General features: G+C 38.4%; 1 protein-coding gene across 1 annotated transcript in view; it reads left to right on the top strand.

The window, feature by feature from the left end:
- The window catches only part of LOC149015547 (uncharacterized), a 72,613-nt gene that overhangs the window by 37,438 nt on the left and 8,825 nt on the right, over window positions 1–26,350 (top strand). The window contains exons 20-28 of the mRNA XM_089155894.1: window positions 977–1,175; window positions 1,299–1,439; window positions 1,559–1,602; window positions 9,739–9,822; window positions 9,958–10,026; window positions 10,144–10,220; window positions 10,483–10,552; window positions 19,808–19,957; window positions 21,797–21,862. Coding sequence (XP_089012020.1) covers window positions 977–1,175; window positions 1,299–1,439; window positions 1,559–1,602; window positions 9,739–9,822; window positions 9,958–10,026; window positions 10,144–10,220; window positions 10,483–10,552; window positions 19,808–19,957; window positions 21,797–21,862 — 900 coding nt within the window. The remainder of the gene's footprint in view (window positions 1–976; window positions 1,176–1,298; window positions 1,440–1,558; window positions 1,603–9,738; window positions 9,823–9,957; window positions 10,027–10,143; window positions 10,221–10,482; window positions 10,553–19,807; window positions 19,958–21,796; window positions 21,863–26,350) is intronic.

Here is a 26,350-nt window from a genome sequence, read left to right as displayed (position 1 = left end):
CTCTATATCGAAGAGTGAAGCTCGAAGATGAAATGGAAAGACCGAAAGTGTAAATCTAAGATCTTGTAAAAACAAACTACTAATGCATAAATTTCATGAACCAGGAGAAGAAGATGAAGAAGCAGAATGTACAAGAAGAAGAAGATGAATCTACCTTTCATGCTCTTGGAACACGGACGCTCGAGAAACCCTACCTTGCGAGAAGCAAGAGCACCCTTTCCGCCTTTCAACTTTCTGCCTTTCGACTTTCCGTCTTTCGACTTTCCGTCTTTCGACTTTCGTAGAGTTCTGTCAACATAATCCACATGAATCCGCAAATTCAAACCATTTTATGCTTATGGTGGAATCCATGGATTCCACCCAATACCCAAGAATCACTTGATTCACATTTTTAGGCAAAAAAGTGAAATCCCTGGATTTCATGAATCCAAGGATGTTTTGCAACCAAACAAGGCATATATCCCTGAATCATGAATCCAGGGATTTCAAGTCCCTGGATTCAGATAACCAAACAGGCCCTCAAAGTTGGAACACATAAAACTACCCCAAATCATCTTAAAAGACCTTTCAGGGATGGAGCCTCAACTGCCTAATTAGTTACAAGTTATAAGATCTCTTTGGCGTCCCCTTAAATTTTGACCAAAACAAAAGACAAATTGAACCAGTTTAGCCTATGGTTCAGAGAACAAGAAAAGGACATGATAAAAAACAAATTTTCTTGGGGGCTGGTTGGATTTGCAGATGTAGGTCTTCAGGTCTTATCTTGTTTCATCTTATGGATTGCTTCTTCATTTTACATTACTTGGTTGCTCACAAATATCGTATCTGAATTTCATAATGAGACACTCATCTGTGCAATTTCTACCTTCTCTCAGAACCTTTAATATTTATGTGTACGGCCTATAATTGTTAATTATTGTTTTCATTACATATTTTCTGCTAAGCTAAATGGATAATCTTTGTATGTTACTGTCAGGTTGGAGTGGATAACATGTGTATCCTGGTACATGCTGTGCAACGGCAATCATTGGCATTGCCTTTGGAAGGACGATTGAGTAATGCTCTTGTTGAAGTTGGGCCATCTATTACGCTAGCTAGTCTGTCTGAGGTTTTAGCATTTGCTGTTGGAAGTTTCATTCCAATGCCAGCATGCCGTGTGTTCTCCATGTTTGCAGGTTTGGACAGTTTGTTTTCTGATGGAAGAATCGTTTGCAGTATATAACTTTCTTATACTACCTTTACTGACCTTACCTTCACTGCTCTTTGTTCTTTCTTTCTTCCTTTTGGTTGCATTACAGCACTGGCTGTTCTGTTGGACTTTCTTCTGCAAATTACTGCTTTTGTTGCCCTCATAGTTTTTGACTTTTTAAGGGCAGAGGATAACAGGGTTGACTGTTTCCCATGCATTAAAATTCCTTCTGGTACTCAATTGGATGAAGGTATTTAGGAGTGATTGCGTCGATATGAGATATCTTTTGCAAGTATTCATTTTCTATTATTCATTTGCTTTTATATTTGCGATGAACTCTTGAGTATAATGCTTCTTAATAAAATGCAGGCGCTGATCATGGAAAGCCAGGTTTGTTGACTCGTTATATGAAGGTATGAGGGTCCCAGTGGTTGTTTTGTACCTACTGTTTTTTACAATTTAATTTTATCTTTAGCTGGGTTAGTCCTGATGTTAATTTTAGTATAGACCAAACATTTAAACTCAAGGGCCAACTCGGTCCCTTAAAAAAAATCTAGTTGGCTCTAGCTCTTGGAAGGTGTTGCTTTTTCTTTTTTCTAACTCGGATGTTTATTTAAAGGTGATGGCTGTTGGGGCTGAAATGTGCTGTTTGCCTTTTTATGCCTTCTGAACACATTTGTGCCCTTAAACTTATGAAGAAAAGGTCTAAACTAGAGTTCTGTTTCGGACCACAAATTGCGAAGTGCTACGATGAAAAAGGCTAAAATGCGATATTGTGTACATTATATGCTCATATATGGTAACCACTCATACAAACATGTTCAAACAAGTTTGCCATAAACAATATAATTGTTCATACTTGAAATTACACTAAGGTAGTAAAATATCTAAAGAAATGAACACAATTTTGTTTGAAGAAAGCTGAAGAATGGAACTTCCAGCAAAAAAAAAGGTGAAATGTGTGAAACTCAAGCAAAGATCAAGTTATTGAAAAGTCCCAGTTTGGGTAGGATTCCCAATTAGAGAGGGATTCCCTTAGAATCCACTCCTTACAAAGATCCTAGATCTACTTTTATTTTCTAATGTGGATCATTCCTTGATGAGTTATGAAAGAGTCCTTGTCTAAATAGGAGTCCCAGTTGGACTCAAGTTTTCATGTAGGATTCCTTCTGGAAGTTGGTTGTTTATTTTGCAAGTTGTATTTGTTTAGGAAATCTTACTTGAGAGTCTTTTTTCTAGTTTAAAAAGTTGAGTCTTTTTCTAGTTAATTAAGTTAAGTCTAGTGACTCTAGTTGTAATAGGGAATTTTAATCCACATTGGATTCCCCAAGTTGAAACCAAGTATGTTTCCAAATGAGTCAGGTTAGAGAGTCCTATTTGCATTCCTTCATTGTAATCAGGCTAAAAAATCCCCTGCACCTTGTAAATGATTCAGGTTACGAATAAATAAACAGTATCAAAGAAAGACTTGGAGTCGTGGAAGAGAGCCCCACGACCTGGGTTTTGAGAGTTTCTGATTTTCTGCAACTTCAAAAATTGTTTCTTCTTCATCAAGCTTGCGGCAGCCTAGAGACATTCAAATATCCAGAAGCCTTCAAGTGACAATCCCTTCCCCTATAATATATATATTAATTTCCAGAGTTTTTCTTGAATTTTCGAATGTTTTCTTAAACCTAATATTGAAGGTTAGATCTATGATAGTCTAACCATTAGATCTGTCTCAAACTTTAGGAACATCATTCCCCTAACCTAGTGACCTTCCCTCCCAATTTCAGCCCAATCGGACCAACCTAAACCCTAGTCTAACCCCAATTCTAATTTCACTAAAACTCTCACGACTCCGAAACCCCTCAACCAAACGCTAAACCCTTTTAGAGTTACCTTCCCCCATATCTTCACCTACCTCCCCTCCAAACCTTAACCCTAATTAAGAGTCCTAAGCTAAGTAGGAAACCTACTGTGAACCCTAACCTTAAGGAATTATTCTAAAATTACGGAACAATAAAACAAAATTAATTAGATTTCAAATATCTAGAGATTTCAAATCTATGGAGTCATAATTTATAAATTAATTGTTTGGTTAACCGAATATGTGGAATGAAATCTTTGGATTCATCTATGATTTTTGTGAATACGCAAATGTTTAGCGTTTTTATAGTAGGGATGGAATCTCTAGATTTCACCCCATACCCATAAATCTACAGATTCACGTTTTTAGTGTAAAAAGATGAATATCTAGATATCATGAATCTAGAGATTTTCACAACCAAATGGGTATAAATCTCGCATTCATGAATCCATAGATTTGAAATCCCTGGATTCATGTAATCAAACAGGCCCTAACCCTAGACCCAAGGTTAGGAATCAAACAAGCTCATTCGCCGGTCATATTTGGTTGGGTTCAGCTTCTGTCCACATCAGAAACTTACTACAAAACTTTCAAACCCTAATTTAGCTAGGAACCTAAGCCGCAGGGTAAATTGGAGTTCACCTAGCCACTGACTGTCCATTGAGAATTGACTAAGATCAGACCTGAAGCAGTGAGGTTTAACCTTAAGTGTACTGCTGGTTCATTAGAAGAGTATGCTAGTGACTGGCCCAGACCTTGGGTTACATTAGAAAAAGGGAGCCATCAGAAACAGGAACCTTACACCTGATAGAACAAAAAAATTAGGAATTAAAATGAGAAACAGAACTGTTATGTGATTGGCTGTGCTAGAGTCACTTATCCAAGGAATAAAATGGACTGAGATACTACAGCTACTGGTAAGAGGATAGGTTAGAGAAAGGAACTCTAGCTGAAGCAATACTAGCATTGGCAAAGGATGTAGAGGAAGAAGCCTTCAGCCGGGATTCGGGAGATAAACTGACCTATAAACTGGAACTCATTGAAAGAGAATCTGCACTGGCAAAAGAATCATGTACCCAGTAGCAAGGAAAACAGTCCAGAAACATGCGTCTAGGGAGAGCAGGAGGGCAATCATGCTGCTTCCAACAGCTTTCCTGAATACGGTAATGAAACTTTATGGAAGATGAGAGAGCCAGAAGAGCTAGGGAATGACTGCCAGGGCTGGTGAACAGAGCAGCTCATTCCAGGGGCTCTTGTGAATCATAGCAGTACAATGGTTTTCTTCAAAGTCGAGAATACCATATGCCTACTTAAAGAGGTGGAAACGACTCCATTTTTGAGAACATGAGCCCTGATCTCATAATACTCCATACTAAACCAGTCAAAGAAAAGATAGAGACAGAGGTTGTCTTTCCATATTCGAAAACTTCAACCACAGAATTTGAAAGTCTGCCATAATCCATGCAAAGCATAGCAGTACTGGGACAAAGACAAGTCCTTTAGCTGTAGTTTATGAATTCTTACAATTTCCAAAACATTGGGCATCAATGCCCACGTTGGAATATGTTTCTGAGCATTCTTCCGCATAGTGGCTGCCTACTGGAATGATTTGGGAGGCATTAGCCATTAGAAGTTGCATTATCAGTAGAATTGAGCAATAGCCCATAACCAAGCATTTATCAGTGTTAATTTTTTTTAGCAGAACCAGCTATTAGAGGCTTCATAGAGGTGCCATTGGGTTGTTGCTAAAAAGACCATGGAAACCAATGGCAAGTGCACACAGGTGAGCCCTAATCAGATAATGGATGAAAGGAAGATGGAGGAGGTGGAAGAGGTGAGCAAGAGAAGGGAGGAAAGCTGTGGCAGTGTGGGGCCTGGGCTTGAGACAAGGAGAAAAGCTAGAGGTGGGAGCCTGGGCTGGTCAGAACTGCTGAAGAGATGGGCAGAGGCGGTGACTGAGGCAACGTCTGGTTGGATACTTGGATCACAAAGGCTAGAAGGGAGGATGGAGGTGGCAGCAGGAGGGATTTTTCAAAAACTGAAAGAGAGAGTTGGTCTGTGCTAGGTTTTCAAGCAGATATGGGTAGATCCCCCAAAACAATCCTAGCTTTGATGCCATGTGGAGTTTTGTGGGGCATAGGACTTTTGTCAATGTGACACAAGCCGTCTTTATTCCCAAGAAAAGATGGAGATTGCAGTTTAACCCTGTGGATATTCCTACCCTTGTACCCATATTAAAACAAGCAGTAGTGAAGTTCAGATTTGTTTAAAAATTGCTGCTGTCAATCCAGTAGTGTGCTTCATGGTTTCTAAGAGAAGGATTTTTGTGGATTTTTTATTGGATTTTCACACAAATTGGGAAGGTACTAGCAATGTGCAATCTATTCTTTTATTAATTTATTTATTTTTTCTTAGATCTACTTTCATATTTTGTTCTGTTAGTCCCGTACATCATATTCTTTGTTCTGTAATCCTGTTTGTAGCACTTTATAGCTGGATTTTTGTGGGTTTGATTAGTCAACTCTATCATTCTGCCCAATACGATACATAAATCCCGGACAGCCTGAACTTGAGGATGAGAAGAATAAATTCGTGATTTATTTTATGATCGGAAAGGAGCATGAAGCTAATGCGGACAGAGGGAGAGCAGACTATGAAAAGCTCATGCTGTATCTGGCCAATGTGAGCTTGGAGAAGTGTATGTGCCTGGCTTTTACAAATGAAAGCAATAGTTTAATTTCAAGCTGATGGGCATTCAAAACTCGGAAAAGCATGAAGAAAGGGAGTTGACTTACTTCTTTTCATGCATCATTTCAGACCTTTTGGCACATAAGGTGCTTTTAGATACTTGCATAGTTAGGTAGGATTTGTTTGCCGGTAATGTGGTGTATTGTAGTCAATGTATGAAATTTTGGTGATTTCATTTCATTGGGCGAAACACCGATACTTTGGTGAAATCTGTACAAAATTGTACTAGATTTCAATGGTAGATTTCAGGGGGTTTTTTGGTGTTTCTTGGGCTGGTTTTTTGGTGTCCATCCTAATCTGAAGCCAATAAACACAATGGAAGTGTTATTTTTTCCCTAAAACCTAACCCACCATGGTGTCCCTTGATAGGCACATGCTCGGCTATATGCGAGTGTTGCTTGTATCTCAAGATATTACACAAGTGTACGTATCGCAATCAAGTAATAAATGATAAGTAAAGTATCGATCCCACGGAGAATTCTATCCTTAACTTTCAATGTAAAAGTAAAACTGATTTAAACAAGATTAACAAGATTGATTTGTGATTGATTAACTAAATAACCAAATGATAGGTAATTAAACTAAAGAACTAAAATGGAGATGGAGCAATAGAAGGAACTTAGTGAGTGAAAAGAGTGTTGAGAATCAAGTTTCCCTTCCCCTGAATTTTATAATGCAAATACTAAAGTAATACTACAACCCAAAATATATCAAGAACTTGGAATGAAATGGCATAATGGTATTTTCCAATACACATATGCTTAGCATCCTAATTCAACATCTGCATATTCCTATGAAGAATTGAAATATGAATGCAATTTAAACCCAATCCCAATCATGGCAATGTGAGGTAATTGGGTATTCCTACCCAACTTACTAATTAACACAAAATAATTAAAGATTATGCTAACTCACACAATTCAGCAAGCATCTAGATGCATTAACTTTCCAGTTAACTAAATCATAACAATCGTTCATGAAAGATTAATCAAGAACCGAAATTAATCAATATATATCATGCTGAATTCATTGACAATAAGTTGTATTGCAGTAAAACTAAATAACACATGATAATTACATCTTAAAATTCAGGTTTAGGTACTACTATCATCCCAACACAGCACAAGTTTTGCCCATAACAGAAATCAAATACACAGCAGTAGTTATAGTTATCATTAAGCTAGAAGATAAGAAGATAAAGTTATAAAACTGAAAAGAAACTAAAGCTTCAATGCTTCCACAAGAGCTCTAGCCTTCTTCTCCAGCAGCTCTCCCTGCTTCCGCACGAGTCAGCTCTCCTTCTTCTCCTAGCCGTGTCCTCTATTCTCTTCTGCCTCTTTTCCATTCTCTTCAGCCATGTCTTCTCTTTCTTCCATAAATGCATTCAATCATTAGGGTAGAATCTGGCCATAGGATTAGAACATTCCTCCTGAGATCAAGGGCTGAGAACAATCATATATTTACAAGAATAACGTCCTCTTAAGTTAGCCCCTTCTGGTCATTTCCACTTGAATTGGATCTAAGAATATTCTGCTCTGTACTGCTGCAGCAAACTCTACAGCAAAGTTAGAGGACAGATTCTTCTTCTTTTATGGATCTTCACCTACATTTTTCAAGAGAAAGAGGAATAATCAAATTCATCCATTAATCTGAAGAGAAATTCATGTAAGAGTGACAATAATGACCTATACAAGATGCAACATGTTAAGACTCAATAAGACAACATCTAATGAATACTAACACTAAAACAAAGATAAAATACTCCTAAATCAAGCCATCTCAAGTATAAAGTTACCAATCTTAACTCTATTTCATAGAGTTATCAGCGAGCGAAACTAGAAGTCTTGAGCATGCATTTTCACAAATGTAGGTTTGGATATTATTCAAGACAACATTAAGATTTTTATTAAAATGCAACAAGAAATAGAATTCAATATACAAGTATGTGTCTTGCTAGATCCATCCCATGGGTCATGGAGGAGTACTCTAGATATTGGACATAAGCAAGCCATGACATGGTACTAAAGTTATCCACGTAGTCTATCACTGCGCTTTTATAGGTAACATCATCAATATGAAGTAGATATCCTACCCAAGGGAATGTGTCGTACGGCCATGAATTATAACCCAGTAGTGGAATTGTCATAATTGGCTGGTCCTGATGCCTGATGGACATCCAAAGATGGAGTCCACAAATTATGCACCTGATCCATCCCTATACCCATATACAGACTTACTACTGGAGTTAGCAGATGAACCATCATATGCTCCACCTATCCACCATATCCATAGCCTGATGGCCATAAGATCCATACGGTACAGCCCCTTGGTTCAAAATTTCACCAATTTTTTTGAGATTACGGCGAAATTTCACCGGAATTATCAAAATTTCAGGGAAAACTTTGCAGTTTCAAATTTCAACCTCCATTTCAGTTCAATGACTAACAAAACTACTGAAATTTGGCAGAATTTTGTATAGCTATTGTAGTTGAAGCAAACTAAATGAGCATCTTAAGATTTTATTTTCAGGTTCGTCCGCAACTTTTATAAATTATGGGTTCAAGTTTCAACTTAGATGGGCCGAAATTTCTTAAACATTGTAGTCCCGAAAACTGAGACAAAACCAGGGGTTAGTTTAAGAAGTCCTAGGTTTTGACAAGTTTTGACAATATGTTTAGGAATTTCAGTTGTTTGACCAATATTTTGGAAACTCTAGTAGTTTTGACCAATGCCAAGTTACCAATTTTAACCAACCCAATTTCAGCAGTTTGACAAGTTTCGACAAGTTTCTGTAGTTTTCACCTGTTTTGATGGTTTCAGCCAGTTTTGACGAACCATCACATGTGGATTTTTACCCCCAAAATCCCTGGTTTAACATGGCTTCGCCCAATCTTGGCCATATCTCTGTCTTTGGCTGGTCAAAACAGCCTCATACCAAGTTTTGATCCTTGCTCTTTAGGGTAGGAAGTTGCCATGCACAGTGATCTCTACTTTTAGTTTCAGTTTCTAGTGAAGGGGTTATTTATTAGAACAAAGCACTAGAATGTTAGGTCTTCATCTGTAGAGCAACTGTATATGTTGTGTCAAAACTCATGGATTGATTATGTATTTCATCCTCTCTCTCTCTCTCAAAGCATTGTGCTGCTGCTGTTGCTGTATGAAATTATGGATCAACAGGTCTTCTCGAAGGTGGATTCCTCCAATTTCTAGCCCTGTAACACAATGTGAATCCTTGTAGGTAGATCAGTTTCTCAGTGTTTGCATTGTGCTTGTTGAGAGCTTCTATGACAATGAAGACATGAAATGGCCTACTACCATTGGGAAGAGCTTCAATTTAGAAATGTAGTATCATCATTGGCTGTTTGGAAACTTTGTTAAGCTTTCATGGCTGGTTGCAGGGCCTTGTTTCATCACTTACATCAAAGACTACTAAAAGTGTTCATAGGATCCTACTTCATTGTCTTTCATTAAAGACAACCATATTGTTGAATGTAATTTGTTGCCTAACAGTTGGTCCCCTTAAATACTGAACTAATGTACTGTCAACTTTTTATCGGAAAGTTCTTCAGATTTTATGCATGCTGTATGTTAGGGACGCTTGATGTGTTAGATGATTACATCTTACCCCATGAATGCATTTTGTAATTTTCTTAAGATATAAAGCATGCTTACTATCTTCTTGAGAAGTTAGATATTTCGTAGTCATTATTATCATATTTCATGAATGACAGCAGTTGCAAATTTTTGAGATGTCTAATAAAATGATGTATTATTCATACAACGTTACATAAAGTAACGTTTTTGTTGCATAACCATTCTTCATTACTGATTTAACTCTTGTTGAATTGTGTGATGCTGCTTACTTTAATCATATGTATTCCTCTTTTCCTCACCCCATTTATGGCAATTCTAATGATCATTGTGGACTTTTGGTGGCTTTTTCAACTTGTAGGAAGTCCATGCACCCATTCTTGCTCTTCCTGGAGTTAAAATAGTGGTCGTTTGTGTCTTCTTCGCTTTAACCTTAGTTAGCATCGTAAGTTTCGATTGATGCTTAGATACCTCCTAATTCTCTCTTCATTTTGTCCTCTCTTTCTTCTTTATATTTCCCTTTTGGAGCTTACATCCTCACTTGAAGGAAATTGGGTTTACATGTTACTGGAATTTGTAGGCATTGTGTCCAAGGGTAGAAACTGGTTTGGAGCAGAAGATCGTTCTTCCTCGAGACTCATATCTTCAGGTTTAGTTTTGAAGCCTAAGTGATCCTTACATGTTTCATGGTGACGAATTTATGTAGCCCTCTCTTTTTATCATTTGTTTTGTTTGTGGAATGCTCACTGGATTTCTTCATCTGCAGGGGTATTTCACTAACCTTGCTGACTATCTCAGAGTAGGACCACCATTATATTTTGTGGTGAAGAACTATAATTACAGGTATCCTAGTGAATTCTGTCCTTATTTATTTATTTATTTTTCTTGTTATGAATGGTTGTTTTTGTATTAAAAAAAGAGGGGTTATAGAAAAGGCGATCTCCTAGGACCCCTACTGGGGGAGGAGATTTCATCAAGTGGGGGCATTAGCACTTCTTTATCATATGGAAATAGATCTCATCCTGTTCTTGGTTATTGTAACCCAAAAAAATTATTGATGCTTATTTCTTCTCCATTTGCTGACTGCTTTCACTTTCTTTTGCAGTTCAAACTCAAGACATACGAACCAGTTATGCTCTATAAGCCAATGTGATTCTAATTCTCTTTTGAATGAGGTAATAAATTAGCAGCAGGCTATCATACATTTTAGAATTGCTTTTCATTTTATTCTTTATATATATGGTGTAAAGTACTACCTAAAATTCAAGGAAAATCCTAGGGGGAAGCTACTAGTCTACCTATGCTTGGCAGAGCTAAACCTTGGGAGATTTAAGTATCAAAACCAGAGTAAAAAAACTATGTGTAGATGAGGGTGTTGAGCAGGATAAGTTGAAAAACACTGGAAAAATTAAATGAGAAATGGACATATTTGAGGTAATTTAGGGGTCTCTTTGATAAGATGAGGCCTGAGCAAGAGTTCCTTGAGTTGGTTTGGGCTAACGTCCAAAAACTTGGTGCCAGCACTGGTTTTGACAAGCCAGAAATTTTGTTGGAAGTTTTTTCTCTCTCTGACCAACAACCATTTGACTACCGAATGCTACTTCCCTGGACATTTTGAGTGATCTTGCCTTTGACTCATTGCCTGTTTATCCACTGAATTGAATGGGAACAATTTTATTTGGTCTTTTTCCTGATTTGTTTCCATAGCATCTGTATATTTTCTGGTTTTCTCACCAAGGATGGTATGAATCCATAAGAAGCTGGTCCTAGTGAAAACAAATAGCATTATGATAACTATCTGATGTCGCGTATTCTTAAGTCCTTGCTCCCAAATATTCCATAGGGTTAGTCACTTATTGGGTTCGGTTGCCAAGATCTGGAAGAGTGATACCTGTGCTCAAGTAGGTAACGATGCTTTTATCTATGAGCTCTAGAGAACCTATGCCCAGGTTTTCCCCCCCTGAGATGTGTAGTATGTGGCATGCGTTAGACTATTATAATATTTTTTCTACTTGCCCGGCTAATACTTGGTTGTTTCTTAAGTGGGAGATCAAGTTTTGGGTGGTCCAACTGAGAAAGTTGGACTCTAAGGGAGACACTCGTATCTTTGTCTCTCTCTCTCTCTCTCTCTCTTTTTTGGTTGGTTGATAAAAATAAATATTAATAGAACCTGCAAGGGAAAAGAAAACCCAGGGAGGGGCTTGAAGGGGAGAGAGATACAAGAGGGGGAACTAGGTGGGGGAGCTAAGCTCAGGGGAGCTTAGGTAGTCAATTGAGAAAAGTCAAGGAAATGCAGACCCAAGAATGGATTAGAATAATAGGAAAGGGGGAGGGGAAATCACATGAGAGAGTGGGGAAGAAGAGACGCTCACAGCCACCCAGGCTTTCAAAAGCATAAACTCAATTTATATTCCAATCTCTGTCTGAATTAAAGTGGGGGATTACATCATACTTATAAAGAAAATTAAAGTACTCGTAAACTAAGACTAACTCTGGAACTGGGACTCTAATTCAAATAAGCAGACTTAATAGAATTAGAAACCAGATATCCAATGAATTCAGCTTGTCTAAAAGAAATAGAACAAATAACTTATACATTATTTGCCGGAGTAGTACATTTTCTAAATCCTACACCTGACCCATGACTCCAATTGGACTTGGTTCATGTTGTTTTGGAGACCTAGTTGGGTTTGGGTTGGCCCAAAGCTGTTTTATGGATCATAAGACCCCAAGTAACAATAATGTGCCTATTTCTTAGGGAATCTACAAGAGGCTTGTGGGAGAAGGAGAGAAGCTTAGAGCAAACATCCTTAAAAGGGTCTGTTGCTTGGAGTGAGTTTTTTTTTTTTGATGAATAATTAATTAAATTAAACGAACAAGGAAAATACAAAGAGAAGGGGAAAAGGGAAAGGGGGAGCGGGGACAATAGCCTATCAAGAGGATGGTAGGAGGGAAGAGGTGCGACTCCAAGAACTAACAATAAGCTTATTCCTAGGGGAGTCATCAATTTGGGGGTGGGGAATAGCAAGAAATCTTGAAGAAACATTAACACAGATGGCACTCCAAATCCTATTCGGAGGCCGAGATTTGGAAGACCATCTCCAAAGATTGCGCTTCCAGCACGAGTGATGGATGGTGGCTCTAGAGACTAGCTTACCAACTTGATCGCACAAGGAGGAACCATAAAAGCTTTTCAAAATCAAAGCCCAATCTTGACCTAGGCCAAACGGAAGCAATGGCTTTCTCCCAAAGAGAATGGGAGAAAGGACATAAGAAGAGGAAGAAGAGGTAATCGAGGTCCTCAAAACCATGCCAACAAAGGATGCAATTAGGGTTAACTAGGATATGGCGGTTAATGAGGAAGGATTGGGTGGGGAGAGCATGATTGAGGGTTCTCCAAAGGGTGAGGGAATGGCGAGGAATGTGGCCTTTGAACTAGACCAAAGGGGCTGAAGGGACAGGGGGAGAGGGGGTCCGAGGTATGTCCCAAGCTGAAGAGGTGGTGAAGGATTTGGAGGTAGAGGGGAGTCAAATAGTACTATCACAAGATGAGGCTACAAGGGGAGGGAGGGAGTTCTAGACTAGTGTGAGACTTGGGTTTTGGGGGGGGGGGACCAAGAACCATTGGGCTTGTGTTGTTTGCAAAGGTGGGGTGGGGAAAAAAACATGTGGGCCCCATGTGTAGTGGGGTGAGGGAGAAGGAAAGGAAAGGTTTTGTGGAAAAGTGATAGTGGTGGGTCCCATTTTTTACTTTTCCAAACTTTTCCACAAAATCCATAAAATTTGTGGGGTTTTAAAAAGCCTTGGGGTGGGAAAGTTGGGCTGCCACCTCACTAGACAAGTTTCCTTGAATCAAGGAAACTTGTCTCTCACTTTCCCACCCCAAGCAACCAAACAATATACACTTTTTGTAAAAGTAGAAAAATTTTGCTTTTTTAAAGAATTTTTCCATCCCTTTTTTCCCACCCCACCTTTATTCCAGCAAACAAACGCAGCCTTGGTGATGAAAGTGGAGAGGGGGTTGTCTTGGGGATGTGAGTTTCGTAGGCAGAGCGGGGACCAAGAAGAGCGAATAGGATATCCATTGGATGCCATGGATCAAGCCGAAAAGTTGTGGAGGAACCAAAGGAGATTTGGATGGAGATAGTAGAAATATCTCGAGGACGAAGGAGTAAGAGCTTTCTCCAAAACCAGGGTTGGAGAGGATAGGAGTGGTCCAGATAGAGTCCGATTTGAGGATGTGGGAGTAAACCCAAGAATCCCAAATGAAATTATTCTTGGACGCAATCTTCCAGATGAGTTTCAGGAGGTAGGCCATATTAACATCAACGATGCGGCGAATTCCCAAACCTTATTCTGACTTAGGACGAAAAACAACAACCCAATTGATGGGGTGGGGGAATGAGAGGATTCTTGACCTTACCAGAGGAGGGCGTAGAAGAGGGATTCCATGGCATGAATAGTAGATTGGGGATGGAGAAGATACCACACCAATAAAGATAGGAAGACTGGAGGATGGAATGGATGAGCACCACTCTACCAACAAAGGAAAGAGGTTCCCCTTTCCAAAGTTGGATCTTCTTTTGAATGTGGTCAAGCATCGAGAAGCAATGGTGGTGAGTAAGTCTACTAGGAATAAGGGGAAGACCGAGATAGGTCACAAGAAAGGAATCAAGCTTAAACCTAGTGAGCTGCAAGAGAGAGGTTTTGGCAGAATCAAAGACACCTAAAAGGAAGAGGGAAGATTTATCAAGGTTAACTTGAAGACCAGAAAGGGACTCAAAGTTGGAGAGAATTGCAAGGATGGAGGAGGTAAAAGAGTGATCGGCTTTGGAGAAAATCATGAAATCATCCCCGAAAGCAAGGTGGGTGAGCTTGAGGGATTTACATTTGGGGATGGGGGAGATAAGGAGTTCATCAATTTTGGCTTGGAGGAGATGAGAGAGGACTTCTAGAGCCAAGGAGAAGAGATAGGGGGAGAGAGGGCAACCTTGACGGATGCCAACTTGAGAAGGGAAGTAACCAGCAGAGGAACCATTGGTGATGATGGAAAAGTGAGGGGAGGAAATGCAGATTTCAATCCAATGACCAAAGGAGGGAGAGAAGACTATGGCAGGGAGAACCTCATTGATGAAATCCTAGCGGATGTAATCGAAAGCTTTGTGGAGATCCCCCTTTAGAAGGGCAGCCTGAAAATGGGTGGCTCTATCAAACCCTCTGACAATTTGCGCACAAAGGAGGATATTATCCGAAATACTTCGGCTGGAGATGAACGTAGATTGTTGCACTTACAAGCGAGGGAACGACAACTTTTATCCGGTTCACAAGGACCTTAGAGATGAATTTGTAGATGAGGTTACAAAGGGAGATAGGACGAAAATCAAAAAGAGAGGAGGCACCGGGTGTTTTGGGGATGAGGCATAGAAAGGTTCGGTTAATAGAGGAGAGTTGAGAAGGATTAAAGAAAAAGCTATGAATAGCACGGACAAGGTCATCCTCAATGAAGTCCCAAGCAGCTAGGAAGAAGCCCATACTAAAGCCATCAGGGCCACGGGCTCGATGGCCTTATGGGAATGGATGGCGGAGTGGATTTCCTTAGAAGAGGGGACGGAGTGAAGAGAATCTAAGGAGGAGGAGTCTACAAATTTGTTGAGAAGAGCAAGGGGAAGAGAGGGGTTCATCTTTGAGTGAGATTTGGTGGTTCATCTTTGAAGTTTTAGCTCAGGCAAATGTGGCTTGATTGAAGATCCAAAAAGGAGCTTTGCAATGACCTCACTGGTTTGGGTTCCTCCAACAACATAGGCAACGTCCAGCGGCATTCTCAATCAAAGGGTCTAGGTGATGGCTGCATGGCCAGATTGAGTTAAAGGGAAAGGGTTCAAATGGGAGGGGCAAAAAAGTTGGCGAAGAAAAGGTGAGGAACATCCTCTTCTCCGTGGATATGGAGGACACAATTGAGTGACATTCATATCATTTAGAAGCAAATAATGGCATTTACCAAGAAAGTTGGTGAAGAGGTTCTAAAGGAATTGGAAGGTAAAAGTGATGCCCCTAGGAAGATATAGTGGAGGATGAAGTTCAGGTAAAATTCCAAGAAAGCTGGTTTTAAGAATTGACAAACGACTAAAGAGGTATTGATTTTCCAAAAATAAAGACAAATAGGTTTCGAGAAAGCAATGGTGAAGAAAGATGAGGATTTCTATAGTAAGCTGTATAGATAAAAGGGGGGGGGGGAAAGGCTATCTATAAAAGACAACTCAGTGCATGAGGTTCCACTACTGCTTTTTTTGGGATGGACAAATGTACACAGCCTTAACACTCTGCTTCATAAGAAAGGTTGTTTCCAAGTTTTGGACCTGCAACCAGTATGTTGGATTAGTACACCTTAGACTTTGTGCCAAGGCTCTCCCAGAAGGGGATTTTGGAGGGTTGGGGGGGGGGGGGCTATCTATGAGATAGCTAAAATGAGAGATAGGAGAGTATAAATTTGGACAATGTTAAATGCCTATTGTCTAGCCACATTCAAGTGCCCTTTCCATCACTTATGACTGTTCGTAAGGTAGGAGACCTGTAGAAAAATGTAGAGGCCAGGAAGAATCTCCATATTGTCTTTATTGAACTAGTAAAGACTTGTGATAGAGTCCCTACTGAGAATTTGTCAGGCAAATCCTAGAAGAGGAGAATTTCATGTACGTATGTGAAGTGTGAGCATAATTAAAGATGTGTATAATGGTGTGGTCACCAATGCAAGGACTTGGGATTGATGGTAGCAAATTCCCAATTACAATGGGATCACATCAAGTATCCGCTTTGTGACCTTATCTGTTTGCACTAATTTAGGATGATAAAGCATACAACAAGGTGAGGTCCATTAATGCATGCCCTTTACAAATGAAAGTCTCTTGGGGGTGAGACAAAGGCAGCTATTTTTGCAAAGTTGAAGTTCTGGATATCACTATTAGAATTGAAAGGTTTGATAGTTAATGTAGTAGTAAAGGATGAGAGGGAGATTCCACAAAGTGACCAGTTTAGATAGGCTAATCATTAGTGAAGAAGGGGATATAGAGGATGATGTTGCCAAAAGGATTAAGGTAGGATGGATAAAGTGAACAGTTGTCTCCAGAGTACTGTGTGATTGGCATACCCCCTTAAAAGTTAAATGGAAAATTAGCATACCCCCTTAAAAGTTAAATGGAAAATTATATATGCTATCATTCAACCACCATCGTGTGTGGTGCACAATGTTGGGAAATTAAGAAGTGAGATATAGATAATTAAGTTTGGAGGAGATGAGGATGTAGGAACGATGTGTGACAAGACTAGGAAGGATAAAGTAAGGGATGACCATATTAGGGCTAACTTTGGAGTAGCCATGATTCATTACAAAGTTTGTAGGTCATTTGAGGACTGAGGTAGCACAGCCCTGTTCAATGAATGCCCTGGGATGCTCCTGTTTGAAGGTACTAAATGTGCCGAAGACCTAGATTATCATTGGAGAAGTTTTGATTAAAGACATTCATAGCTTAGGCCTTATACTTGGTATGACAAGTAAAACTATTTAGAGAGAGATCCATGGGGCTGTCCCAATTTAGTTGGGATAAGCCTACGTTTTTCTTGTCATTCATTACTTTATTCTTTCACTTTTTTAAATCAACGAGATTTTTTCTTAGTTTTTTAATCAACAAGATGGATAGAGGAATTTCATAAATATACAGAAAAAAAATAAAGGAAGAATAAAAAATGCTAAAACAGAGAAAATCAGCCACCACCATCTGGAACCCTGTAACACCCTTTCTGATATTTGCCCTTGAAGATTAAGAGCTTAAGATATCTTCTTTTTGGTGTTTCATTAAAAAATAAAAAGAAAACATGATTGGTGGTGAAAGGGAACTTATCAGCCATTCTTCTCGTGTTGTCGAGTCTGGATAATAGAATTGTTTTTTTTCCCCTTCCCTTGGTCATCAGATCTTATTGTAAGTTTTTTAATCTTAGGATCAGTTGGGCAGTCCAGTTCTATGAATCCAGATTGGGATAAGCTATACCATTCAGTTGATAGTTGATGCCTCCAGTACTCAATCAAATTTCAACTGGATGAGGATTACAGTGTCTGATACACAGAGTTAATTCCTTGACCATTTTGTTATGATGTCTAGGAGACCTAAGTGTTGGATGCAGGGAAAAATCTAAGTGACAGCTACAAGATATCAAGGCAGTGCCTGGGTAATCAAGCTGCCTTTCTAGTGAAGGGTGTCTCAACACCTAGGTCACATTTGGTGACTTTGAACTCGATCATTTGGCGTTGATATGAAGGGTACCCACACAGGTCACAAATGAAAATAAAAATTAACCAGAAAAGATGCAAGTTCTTTTCTTTTCCAGTCTTGGAAAATGTTACTTTATCTAAAGTTTAGACGATGCTGTACAAAAAAGAGTAGGATATGAAGTTTGAGATTGTATAGTAACAAATATGTATTGGAAACAAGGTTTAAAGTATCGTGTATCGGTAGTGTATCGGTCGAGTGATTTTAAGAGACGTTTCGGTTTGTATTGTATCGTATTGTAGATACGTATCGATGGATGTGGAATTAAATAGAAATGATCAAAGTACATATGGAAATAGTCTAATATATATATATATATATATATGGACATAGCTAGTAAATAATTATTTTATCATGCATCTACGTAATCATGTGTACTTCATAACCACTAAACATGACATCTCTTAAGATCAGACTTGATTCATGATGAAAATTTCTTATTGTGAATTACCTCTGTAATTGTTAAAATATACTTATACAGAACAGAGATACGCTAGTCTACAAGGTGGGAATGTGGGAAGTGGGATGGAGGCTCCATTTACTGATGAACTTTTGGTTTTGGACTCATTAGGGAAATCGATTCAGAATTTTAGAGGTTATTTTTTTACATTTGTTTAAAAATTTATTGTATACTGACATCAATGAAACCTCTTCGTCAGATTGGGAAAAAATAAATAAAAAATCAAACGAACATCAATGAAACCCTGTATGATAAGTCTTTTGTCTTGAAGTTGGCGAAACTAAAGTAGTTTAGACAACTGAAGTGGAGACCGGACGAAGTGGTGGATAGAGCTGTTAAGGCTAGTAGTGAATTCCTGGAGGCAAGGCCAAAGGTGTTAGTTGCGTCAAGTCTGGTACGTCCTCCGGATGGTAACAGTACAGGAAGGCGGCTATGGAACCACCGGCCGGCAGCAGGCCACGCCCAAGTCTGTACTCTGTCCTCAGAACCTGTTCTATGTAGCAACAATTCAGAGTTGGTACTGAAAATCTGAAATCATTCACATCCAAAACAAATGCGATTTATCCCGCCAAGTTTGTAGTAACTTCTGGAATCATTCACCGATAAAAGTTGATGTTCAATGACCCACCAGGTTTAGCAGCTTCGGAGTTTTTCTTTTCCACTCATGGTCTTCAATCTCAAGGTCTCAAACTTCTTCCCTTCCATCAACTCCTTCACTTTCTCTTTCTAGAAATTCATTTCTTGCTCTATGAAGAAAAGGCCAATGGATCAAGACTGAACCCGTTTCTTCCCCCTTCTGCAACTTGTTACCAGACATCAAAAGGCATTTACCCCATTGCAGTAGTTTGTATCAACTGTATCGGTTAGTATCATAGTATTTTGTATCGTTTCTCAGCGTATTGGCCGATACATAACGATACATGGGAAACGATAAGGAAAAATAAAAGTTTTAGAGACGTATCGGTCTGTATTGTATCGCAAGCCTGCGATACTGATACGAAACGATACAGACCGATACTTTAAACCTTGATTGGAAGAATAAAGAACTTTAAGCCAGCACAGCTTTTTGCAGAATATTGCATCAAACAACAATGATGCTTTAAAATAAACATGTCATAGAGCATGGATTTTAAGAGTTAAATTACCTATAGCTGCATTTCTTTGCTATTGATCATCTGCTTCAAGCATGAACTACTTGGAAGTCGCAACACAGAACTAACACATGGAGTTGTGGCAAAGCCTTCTGTACCAGAAGGAATCCAATAGAAGGCTTGAAACCACAGCCTTTATATCAGAAAATTAGTTTTATTATTGAAATGTTATTTTTCTATAGCTGGTTGGAAGGCCATAATCCATGTAGGCAACCCCCCCCCCCCCTTTAGTTAGGACAAGACTTGTTGCTGTATTGATGCTATTTTCCTTGCAAAACAGGAAGACCCCCTGAAACTGTGGAAACAGAGAGACTTTTTTTTTTTTTTTTGGGGGGGGGGGGGGGGGGGGGGAGGAATGGAATATGAAATGTATTGAAGTTTTATTGAGGGCACCTGGACAACTATGTGATATACCCATATTGTTGTCTGTCTTTGTTCCTTCTAAACCCCTTTCTTACTATTCTTTGGGGCTCTGCTAAAAATTTCCTTGTTTTGCAGATATCTAGAGCATCCTTAGTGCCTGAATCAAGCTACATTGCTAAGCCTGCTGCTTCATGGCTTGATGACTTCCTTGTATGGTTATCTCCAGAGGCTTTTGGCTGTTGTCGTAAATTTACAAATGGGACTTATTGCCCGCCTGATGATCAGGTCAAGGATCCTGACCATACTTTACATGCATGCAGCTACTCATTTTATTCTTGTGATTATTATCATAAGTTTTGTATTCAGAAATTAGATCGTATACTTTTTCTCACAATAAAGTGAGTTTTGTTGCCTCACTTAAACGTATCAGTTTAGTTTTTTTTTTTTTTGATGAATAAAGAATTATATTAAGACAAAGGAATGAACAAAAGAAAACCAGCCTTCAAAGGGAAGGTTGGAAAGAAGAACTGAGATCCCAAGAGACAACAATGAGCTTGTTCCTTGGGGAATCAACAACCGGGGGGTGGAGGATGAAAGAGAGCCTAGCCGAAACACAAAATAGATGTCATTCCAAATCGTGTTTAGAGATCGGGATTTGGAAGTCCATCTCCTAAGATTGCTCTCCCACCATAGATGTTGGATTGTGGTGCAGAAGACTAATCTAACGATTCTGTCACAAATGGAAGAGCTATTAGATTAGTTACAAACACTTTATATTGGATTGTGGCACAGAAGACTAATCTACTGATTCTGTCACAAATGGAAGAGCTATAAGATTAGTTACAAACACTTTATACCTTTCTTTGGGTGCTGAATTCTTGGATGGTTTTGATGATAAGCCATATAATGATTAGTGTTAGGGAGGACCATCCAAACTACTGTATGCTGCAATTCTGTGGCTTTCCCCTCCCATATCAGCTAATGCTCTATCTGGATTTTCTAGTCTGTATTGATCTCATGCTGGTCTGCTTTTAGAGATTCAGATTGATCAGCTGATTCTTTATTCTAAACAAACAACTGCTGCCACCTATAAAGCCAACCTTTGGGTATCCCCAACCATCAGCTTCTGCCCATTGACTGTTGGAATACATAGGGAAAAAAAAAACAGTTGTTACTTTATCCATCTCATAGCAAAAGCTTATGCAATGAAAACTTGTAAAATGAATTAAAATGAGAAGCGGCAGAGGACAGATGGGAAAAAAAGAGGGGGAATTTTGCCACATATTTTCCCCAAATTTGTATTTTTAAAGATTCTGTTCATTTCAATATTCAGTAGAATATGTCTTTTCTGGTAGCCTACCCTGGCTAGAACTTAAATGGAAGTGAACGTACTTGGGTGGTGTTTCATTTTGGGAGTACAAGACTGCAGTCCATGGTGTCGCAACAGATGGATGAAGATGGGAATTAATCTTGGGTCTGTCATGCCAACCGAGCATACTACCACCCCTGCTTTGTAGTACTCTCATTCAATATACTGTTTTTAGCAGATCAACATGAATTCAAACTATAGGTCTTATTTGATGAGTTTACCTAAATGGACCCTGCAAATTTGATACCTAGGTCTTAAAATGTTGTAATAGTAATGATGTTATAGGCTTGCTTTATCATGATTCTCCCATAAAAATGATTACTTATTGAACTTTGATGTACTAAATTAAGTATGATCTGATGTGATATTTGCAAATATGAGCGAAGAAAACTAAAACTCATTTAGGGAAATGTGGTAGAGATCTCTAACCTTATATAATCTAAGAGGAGGGGAAGTTTCCACGGGATTCATTGAATTAAGTAGGATCAGCAACGAAAAGAAAGACTTGATTAGTACTATAAATTACAGTGTTCATTCAAAATCTTAGCCTCGAATCATCACTCAAAAATCCCTCACTCGTTATCAGCGTGGATCTTTCAGAAGATCCCATATATTGTCATATAGTACATTATTGATGTAGGATGGGTCTTTCTCTCAGGTGATGAATTCAATCATATAGTATCTATCTCATTTAACTTTTACTGGTATTTTATGTGATCTATGATTTACTGAAGTAAGCGAATATGATTCTGCAGCCTCCTTGTTGTTCACCTGATGAAGGTTCTTGTGACCTTGGTGGGGTTTGCAAAGATTGCACCACGGTAAGCCTTCCATCTGACTATCAGATAAATATTTAAAGTTTTAAACTTTGATACACTCCATTCATTTTTATGGCTCTTTATATTGTTATTGTAGTTTTTGGTTTATTTATGTGTTGGGATCGACATAGTGATAATGTTATTTTTTCAGCTTCCCCATATCTTCTGTGTATGAATGATATCCCATCACAAGATAGATGTATATTAATGCAGTAGGATTGACATAGTGATACTGTTCTTTTCAGCTTCTGCATGTGTTCAATAAATTCAGCGTCCTCATCTTAGCACATATTGATGAAGTCTGCATGTGTAAATAATGACGAATTGAGTTTTTGTTTACAGTATATTTGGATGGGATTGTTGTGCATTATTTTTTCCCCTCTTTTTTTAAATAATATATAACAATCATATCTTGTCATATCACCATTTTTAACTCACATGATAAATGAGAAACTAGTGCAGAGTGTAACCATATTGTAAGAGATCTAATGTAAAGCTAAGATCAAGGATGACTAGGGCCCTTTTAACTCACAAATCAGAAAAAATTAAAATTAAGACAGAATTAGAGATCTTAAGTTGTATGGCCAAACCATACTGTAGACATTCGATCAGGCAGTGTCATTGTGTAGCCAACAAGTAGAAGAAATACTGCTGCAAATTGGAGACTATAAGTAATGGTTGGATGCGTAGAAGAAATACTGCTGCAAATTGGAGACTATAAGTAATGGTTGGATGCTCAATTATGGAGGTGGACTGAAGATAGCAGGTTTCAGTTTAGTGGAAGAACCGTTGCTCAGGACAAGAGTTTCTTCAGCTTGTTCGTCACAATAGCAGCACCAGTTAATGGTTGCAGAGTCACAACAGCCTTTTGAGTTCACTTCATAGTTGCAGGTTCTGGTCTTCAATGTACGTTATACTCAAACAAGAGGAGCAACAGGAATAGGAAATAGAAAGTGAAGGAATAAAGGTGGTTCAGCTCTCTCAGTTAGGTTCCTCAACCCTAGCCTAGGTATTAGCTTTCAACAGGAAGACCTCACCCATCTTATAACTCAAGCAACAGACAAGAGAATAACACAAAGCAAAGCCTCATTAATCAACTCATTAAAACCTGAGGGCTGACGACAGCCTATTACATATTTATAGAGTGCTAATACTTGTTCTTCAAGTTACATTGGAATATAGAATATAGAAACTACTAATCCTAAAATAGAAACTAGCCCTTGCTGAGTTAGCTAATGTTCTCTGCATAACAAAATAGGCAGTTGCTAAAATTAAAATTTGAAACTAATAAACTTTGTAATTCATGGGGATGAATAACTGAAATGAGAACTAGCTTCTAGAAATTAGGAATGACGTAATAGTAACTAAATAAGATCATCTATCTTCTAAAAGATCTTCACATGATCTGGTCTTTGGCCCCACAGGATCTTGTAGTATCCTTCACACAAAGGCAAACACGTGCTGCAACACTATTCATGTTACTGTTCTCGTCCCTTTATGTATTGTCTTGGCCTCTTGTTGGTCCTAGAAGGCCTATTAGTCTGGTTTGACTTGCTCCAGTTGGTCCAAGTGAGGATGTTCGACTTTGCAATTCTACTACTTCATGATAACAGTGTAGTGGCCCTTCTAGATGACCTGCTGATGTAAGGCTAAGATCAAGGATGACTTAGCCCCAAATAATCCACAAACAGAGAAATAGCATGAAAGACAAGAATAATCAATTTAGGGCCTGTACCAAACCAATTTTATATCAGTCTGGTTTAGGTGTAGCTAGTAATGGTAGTAGACAACTACCGTTAGTCTTGTTTGATTCCAATGGTCAGATTGAAAGATAAGGAAGTGGACTGGAAAATTGGAAATAGAAACTCAAGGTTTATTGGTGGAATAAGGTGAAGGATGGATAGAATGATGGGGAATGTGAAATGGAAGGGAAAAAAAGGAAAATTCAGTCAACTAAATTTTCATTTATATACCAAGTTCGATTGAAGAAGCAGCAACAGGCTCTAATCAAGAGAAAAAAGGAGGATAGGTGGATTTAGCTCTCAACAGCAATGCTCCTTCAGCATGTTTAGCTCTCAACAGCTCTCAACAGCAATGTCCTCGCCCTTCTTATCACTCAAGAAAAGAGACGAGAATAATTCATAGCAAAGCTTTTTAAATCATTTCATAAAATCTGTCAGTTAGGAACAGCCTATTACATACTAAGTGCTAATACTTACTCTCCAAGTTACATACAATATGGAATCTACTAGGATTTGCTGAACTAGCTAATATTCTCAGCAATGTGAAATTTAGAAACTTACTAGAATTAAAAATTAGAAACTAGGCTTTATGGAACAACTAAAACAGAAACTAAATAAAATTGAATAGTCTTCAGTCTTCCAAAGCTGCATATTCGAGTGGGTCTCATCAAATCTTCAAACAATATTTTCATAAGATCCAAAGAAAGGGTTGTGACACTGTCCATGTTACTGTTTATGTGAACAGTGTTTTGGCTCTTAGAGAAGCCCAGCTATGCAAACAATTAGCCCTATAGCCCAAGGGGCTGGTTTCACTTGGTCCAAGTAAAGCTAGTTTGAATCTGCCCAGATTCTTCATCAGGATACTTGTGCTGTATCCTGGCTGTCATATCAATTTCTTATGCTGAACGTATCTTTCAGCTGCCATGGTGCTAGTCACCCCCTACACCTCATGGTGCCCTCAGCCAAAGGTGGTGGAAAACCTTACACAAAATAACTGATACCCATCCTCACATATTTCCCTATTTATAATCCCCCTTAGTTATGGTAACTCTCCCCGCCCTCTCTTTCTTACCCCATGACCCTATCAATGTGTGAGACACCATCAGCACAAGTTTCTATTTTCTTATTTAGTTTGTGGTTTTCATGTTGTTTAACATTCCATTTGATTTTATGAAACATTTAAAGTATTTCTCTTACAATTTACAACTCTTTGTATTTGTTGGAACGGACACATCTCTCAATTAGTAGGATATGAATGAGTACCTTTCATTGATTTTCTTTAATGCAGAATACCTCTCCCATTGTGTTAATTATGCTTTAAATAGGGTGTATGGCATCATGGTTGTCAAAGCGTTCGCCTAGGTGGCAAGGCAGTTTTTCAACCACCTTATTTTAAACTGCTTAGTTGATGTGCAGTATTTTTACCGCTTTTTCGCTTAGGTACTACCACTTTGTTGCCTTGTGTGCCCTAGCTAAAGCAACCGCTTTTTTGACATTTTGTACATAATATTTTTTTTCTTGATTTTATTCTTTAAGTCAGAATTTATTCGACAAATCCATATATAAATTTAATAGTTAATCATTTTTGAATTGAGAATCAATGAATCCTTCAATGTACAATCACTTAGAAATTGGAATAATGTAATCTATTCTTGTTGGGTAAAAAAAGTGAAAAAAGGGACATATCAATTCCGATTCAAAAATTATTCGTTTATTTAAAAAAAATCAGGTTAAAACAATTTGGTCAAATAATTTCACTAAATTGTATATGAATGTCATATATGAGATGAACTTATATTTGTGTTCTTTTATATTTTTCATAATTATGATTCTTGAATTTTATTTTTTATTTTTTTGGATGAATGTGATTATTGAATGTTTGTTTAGCTTATTATAGAAAGTAGTTGTATTGAAAAGTAGTTCAAAAGTAGTTGTATTGAAAAATTTTGACCCAACCGCTTTGGTCGCCTTATTGCCGCCTATCATCTAGGTGAAACTCCAACTGCTTTGGTCGCCTTGCTGCCTTGACAACCATGTTATATGCAAAGCTAAGGTCAAAAAACCACAAAATAGGCCGAAACCACAAACCGAACCAAGCAAAAGTACCTGGTTTAGGCTGGGACAGCTGAAATTTCGACTATATCTTGGTTTCGAGGTTGGCCTAAAAACCAAGATTTTGAACCTCGATTTTAAGAACTAAATAGGGTGTGGAAGATAAAGGGTGATGTAATCCTAGATTGGCAGGAGATTAAGTAGGAGCTGATAACCAAGACCTACGATGAACATGCAATTCAAATTGGACAAACTTTGGTTTTTAGGTCAATTTATGGTTGGGGTTTCCATTTCTAAAAAGTGAAAAAGAGGAAGTCTAGGGTTTTGACTGGTCAGAATTCAAACCAATTGAATTGATTTTGTTAGGAGGATATGGGGAGTAAACAGTCTAATTTATAGAGAATTCTGAAAGTTGGTGTGGTCTATGGAAATTTTAGGATTTGTTGAAGAACCCATAGTTGTTAAGGCATTGCTGGGTGTCCAGGCGCCCTCCGGGGTTGTAAGGTGGCTGTCGCCTTATTGTTAGGTCATAAGGCGGTTGACTCAATGTCTGAGGCATCACCTCGGATGCCTCGGACCCCAAGGCGATTGCCTTTTTGAAAATTTTATTTTATTATTATTATTTTTTTAAACCAAATCAATGATGCCAAATTGAAGGTAGAGAATCAATTGGCAATTAGAACCTAATGATCCATAA

The sequence above is a fragment of the Hakea prostrata genome, chromosome 5 (assembly GCF_041222555.1).
Source record: "Hakea prostrata isolate BN-2017 chromosome 5, UWA_Hpros_2, whole genome shotgun sequence".
NCBI classification, from domain to species: domain Eukaryota; kingdom Viridiplantae; phylum Streptophyta; class Magnoliopsida; order Proteales; family Proteaceae; genus Hakea; species Hakea prostrata.
The sequence above is the reverse complement of the archived record's forward strand: the minus strand, read 5'-3'. Positions and strand labels throughout refer to the sequence as shown.